The sequence below is a fragment of the Aphanomyces astaci genome (genome assembly GCF_000520075.1).
Source record: "Aphanomyces astaci strain APO3 unplaced genomic scaffold supercont1.93, whole genome shotgun sequence".
Taxonomy (NCBI): Eukaryota; Oomycota; class Saprolegniomycetes; order Saprolegniales; family Verrucalvaceae; genus Aphanomyces; species Aphanomyces astaci.
In genome coordinates, this window is record NW_009798356.1 from 55,218 (window position 1) to 60,581 (window position 5,364).

Consider the following 5,364-nt stretch of genomic DNA (forward strand, 5'->3'; position numbering starts at 1 on the left):
AAAGTAATAAAAGACCACAGGGTCTTCATCACTTTAAAGTTCCATTCGACAGACTGGCGTACCCGACTCATCCACTTGTTGAAATCTCGTTGCATGGTACTGAGACCATTGCCTTTGAACCCGGACAGCATGTGCTCGGACACCCCGTACGCTGGATCGCCATAGATGACTTTCCTCGAAAACACCTCGGGATGGTTTGCTAAGTAGCCCAATAGCCTACTCTCGCGAAGCATGGTCGTATCGTGTCGGCGGCCCTCGATGGGTCCAAAGAAGTGGGCACACAGTCCGTCCGGAACAGTAACTGCTTGATAATTCAGACAGTGCACACGTTTGTGACCGCTGTATATCTCCTTCTGCAAGTTGATGCCGTCGTTGACAGTGGAAATTCGGCAGGTTTGAATCTTTGTGCCATCGATAAATCCAAAGACGCTGGCACACGGCGAACCTTTTCGATGGATTGCAGCACAGTAGCGATCGACGTTGCGTTGAAGGAGCTTGTAGTTGAAGTACAACAGGTGGTTCCAACGGTCGTATATTTCGTTTAGCACATGCAAAAACACATCGCAGAGCACTGGGCGGGAGCGGCCGAAAGTCCTGGCCATGTCGAACAGACGAGTCGGGAACGCCATGCGTGAAAGCAGGATGCAGATGGCCTCGTCGCGCAGCACTCGATTCCGTGCAGTCGTGATCACCACGGCCGGCAAGCCCAAGAGGAAACCCAACTGTTGAACCCCAGCGACGTCAAAGCGAAACTCGAGGAGGGCATTGGCATCGGACATGGCGTTGAGGTCAAAACGCACGTCCGGGATGAGTGGTCGTTCCACAGCTTGCGCTGCAATGACTGCGGAAACGAAGCGCCGTTGTCGCTTGGTTTTGGCGTGGGCAAGCAGGAGGGCGAGGTCCTTCTGTGCGAGTACCATGTTTGAACACTGAGCTGCGGGACGATGCAGGTGTGAATCCGTACAATAACCGGATAAGTGTAGTGACTGGTCTGCAAAACCAAAATTTGACTGGTCAGTACACTGAAGCAAAAAAGCCGATTTTGGCATATTCTAGTGGCGTGGCAGTGAAGGGATGAGTTGCAAAATCTTTCTATTAGCAACCAATACTAACGTTACCAAGAACACATAATTGCATGTCGCCTGACTCAACAACTTTAGAGAAAGACAACTTCGAACATGCCAAATTCGTCGTAACGTTATTTCAAGCGGCGCGTACATGTGGGTATGAGTCAGTAAATCACTATCTTGTACTATAATAGTAGTATGCGTAGGCTGTGTGATACTTAGAGCAATACTAGTACTGCTCTAAGTATCACACAGCTCAGTAAATGAGTCATCGAAGGTTGTCCATTTTCTATTGTACTACTCTGGCAGAGAATACAAGGTAGTAGTAAGTAGTACAGAACATGCACATATTTCCTCCACAATGTGATCCGGAACTGTTCTGTTCTCAATGTGGCGCTAATTTTCTGAATAGAAGCACCGCACTTGCAGTGTGCGCGTACAGTTGCTGTACTAGTACTACCGGTAGTAGTACTTGGAGAACTGTACAACAGTCAATAATGTCACTCTCCAATAAGTTGGATGAGTGCGAAGAAACTTCAGATTTTGCTTTCGCCAACCATGACGGCCTCGATTTTGGCCTTAATAACTTCGTGTCATGAGGAGTTTTTGACCAGTTCCCAGATCTCCTTGGAAAAGTCGTCTCACTGGAAATACGGAAGGTGGAAACGTTATTGTCAAATCCATTCAAAACCGGAGCCGCAAGCAAAAATCTGATCTCTTGAGATAATGAAGTTAAAGAAGCGCCTAAGCCAATTAAATCACGCTTTGTTGAATTTCGTGCCGTGCCTGATTCAGCGGCACCATATACAGTACAACCGGTAGTTTACACTAAACATTGTATATAACATGATACTGTACAGTAGAAGTATAGTTTACATAGGGTCATATGATTTTGGCTATTAATAACAGTAATATCACGCTTAAGCCCAAATATGGGTACAATATGGTTAACTCCCCTAGGACCAAAATCGATTTTCTGAATGCTTGCTACAATAATTCCTGAACGGTTTCAATATCTACCACTAAATATTTCGACATTGTAATCGTATTATTGGCTACGATAATATCACGCATGTAATAATATAGCCTGTACAGTGGTACTGTACGTGATGAACGTTGGCACATTTTATAAATCATGACAAATATAGTTACCATATCTTGAGCATCCTGTTCATTGAAATAATACAAGCAGATTCTCCCACGATGCTACCACCAATACTAATAGACCCTACAAAACTGTACGGAAGGTTAGAATGTTCGTGGCCACCGACATGTTCTGTGTATAGTGGGCGGGTTTGGATGCCATCTTGGACGTGGTTAGTCAAAGAAAATCTAAATACTTCCTATGACGAAAATAGGTCAAAATGTACTCAAAATCAATTCAGAAAATAGACGTTTTACCTAAACTTCCTCTGTAATTGTGGCATTCAAAAAATAACTATAGTGGTTGAAATGTACTAGTCCATACTTATTACACATTGAAGGACTCGCAACTTCGTCGTCAACCTGGTTACGGTGGCCCTGCGTTTGAACACAACTTAAAATTCATAGCCTGGCAACGTATCCTTGGGGCTGAACGTGCATTGGTTGGGGGTAAACGATTCGGTGTGGGAGGCCATTTGAGCTAGCACGCAGCACGAACAGAAGAACGAGCACGCACAGTCTTCCAGGGGCGTGCCGGGGATTTGGAACGCCTTGCGCACCCGCATGCGGATGACCATGAAGAGGACGAAGGCGGCGATCTGAAGGGCGAGGGCGATGTACCACCAAAAGGTCGCGGCGGCACTCACGACGGGGTACCCCATGCTGTTGAAGGAAATGCTCGAGGACGCGGAGCATTGGAGGATGTAAAACACCAGGTACAGCAGGTACATACCGGCAAACACGATCAACACTGTGTTGAACGTGTACATGCCGATGCGGTGCAACGTTTGAGCAAGAGACACACACGGACAGAACGTGGCCAGCAAGCAGTTGGGCACAAGGTCGTTGAAGCATCCAAAGATGTCGGACTTCCACTTGCCGATCACGAGTCCGTTGTCATCTACGGTGGCCCCCAAAGGGACCGATGCCACGTCGATTTGGACGGCAGTGGGGACATGGTCGTCAACAGACTTGTCAACTGTGGCAACGTAATTGTTGGCGGGGCTTCCGGGGGTTTCACGGGGGGTAGTGCTCGTGGTGGTGGTCGGATGGCTGGGGGAAGAGCTCATGGTGGTAAATTGATGGCTGGGGGTGTTGGATAAAATTGAACAATGATATGGAAGGGCGAGTTTTGGATGGGACGCTTTTTCCCGCAGTGCAAAGGCGTGGCAGTTGCATTCTGAGCAAGTGTCCACTCGAAACGCCGACATAGGGCAGGACGGATGACATTTCAAAAGTGTTTGGTTGTCAAGAAACGCATATTTTGACGTGACTATGGGTCAATAAATGGAAGCGTAAAAGCAAAGTCAAATAAGTATAGTCGATTTTCTTCAAATTTCCCATTTTCCATGGTTCATCCAACGGAGCACAAACGGGGCGGAGTCATCTGATTGGCTACTATCTATCTCGCCCATTCTTGTCTAAATCCAAAATGATATTAAGCCTATCAGTGACAGTAAACTTAGTTTCGGAAATGACCAATGGGAGCTCGGTTGGCTCGGCGAGATTCGATTGAACGGGGTCGAGAAATTCATACCGAATCTCCAATTCTACTATAGGTATAAATATTACTATACCACACCATTTCCCGATCAAGTTGGACTTTTTTTCCAATCAATGCGGTTTGAATACATAATACTCGCCAAATACTAATTCCTCGTCCGCAACTACCAAGTGCAGCATAAGGATTACTTCACACGAATGGATTTATTCGTAACGTTAGAATGCCATTTGAATACCATATTTCCCTTATCTCCCTATCTCACCCATCCTCCAGAGAGCATCCGGTAGAGCATACATGAAATAAACTATAGCACCAGAACCTTGATTGGATCAAAAACCACATTGATCCAATTTTTTAGCTTTCCGATACTTGTCAAAATATATACTAGAGTGATTTTGCTATAAATAATTCTTTTTCGAAAAATCACTGTGAACAAATATGTGCCATCCACAGGCAAATTTGTTCGAGAAAAATCACTGTCATAAAACCTCACAGAGAACTGAAATTTCATTGTGACATTCTTGGAGTACAGTATGGACGACAACGATGTGGTAAAGGACAAAATGTCCGAGTCCGTGCTGAAGCGTAAGACAGCATTCCGCTTTAAGGGGTTCACCGACGTCGAGCTTCCTAAGTAAGTCATTCATGTTAGGCCGTTTGAAGCGCCCCATGGCGAGGTCAAGAAGAGCTGGACAGAGGTCACAGAGCATGTCCTACGCATCTATGGCCAAACCATAAAGGTCAACAGAGTATGAAAACGCTATGACGACTTATAATCTTCTGTTCAAGAACCAAACCCTTGCTGCCCTTCGCGCGTCTGGAATAGACGAGGAGAACGATGAGCGCGAGCAGCTGCTTCGGCACTTGCGTTGTAGTGCTGGGGCGTGATTATCAAAACGCCGCACAAAATGCTTGACCGCTTGCTCACTTATCCGGATAGTTGCGATGTCGATATCAATCATGCATATTTACGTAAGTTAGTATAATTTCTCAATGAAGTCAATATTCAAACGTGCTAGTACTTACTACAGATAATTTCGAACTAACGTTAAATTTACTAGATGTAATCCAGTTTTGGCGAATACCACTTGTAGATCCTGAATACGCTTGTAGAAAGGACGATAAATACGCAAGTACAGAAGTTTGAAGTACGATATTGCGCCAGCATATACTTCACAACACAGGGTTCTGAGATCCATGTTGCAATTCGTATATGAATGCTGATTGATTACTATATTTTGACAAGTATCGGAAAGCTAAAAAATTGGATCAATGTGGTTTTTGATCCAATCAAGGTTCTGGTGCTATAGTTTATTTCATGTATGCTCTACCGGATGCTCTCTGGAGGATGGGTGAGATAGGGAGATAAGGGAAATATGGTATTCAAATGGCATTCTAACGTTACGAATAAATCCATTCGTGTGAAGTAATCCTTATGCTGCACTTGGTAGTTGCGGACGAGGAATTAGTATTTGGCGAGTATTATGTATTCAAACCGCATTGATTGGAAAAAAAGTCCAACTTGATCGGGAAATGGTGTGGTATAGTAATATTAATACCTATAGTAGAATTGGAGATTCGGTATGAATTTCTCGACCCCGTTCAATCGAATCTCGCCGAGCCAACCGAGCTCCCATTGGTCATTTCCGA

General features: G+C 45.0%; 2 protein-coding genes across 2 annotated transcripts; both read right to left on the bottom strand.

Annotated features, from left to right (window-relative positions):
* Positions 1-28: 28 nt before the first annotated feature.
* H257_16842 (hypothetical protein) lies at positions 29-920 on the bottom strand (the record flags this gene model as incomplete). The annotated part of the gene is made up of 2 exons (XM_009845423.1): positions 29-53; positions 76-920. The coding sequence occupies 2 exons, from the start codon at positions 918-920 to the stop codon at positions 29-31; spliced, it is 870 nt and encodes a 289-aa protein (XP_009843725.1).
* Positions 921-2,520: 1,600 nt separating this feature from the next.
* Positions 2,521-3,280, bottom strand: H257_16843 (hypothetical protein; the record flags this gene model as incomplete). Its single annotated transcript, XM_009845424.1, has 1 exon — positions 2,521-3,280. One exon carries the CDS (start codon positions 3,278-3,280, stop codon positions 2,606-2,608), a length of 675 nt encoding a protein of 224 aa, XP_009843726.1. The 3' UTR covers positions 2,521-2,605.
* Positions 3,281-5,364: the final 2,084 nt, after the last annotated feature.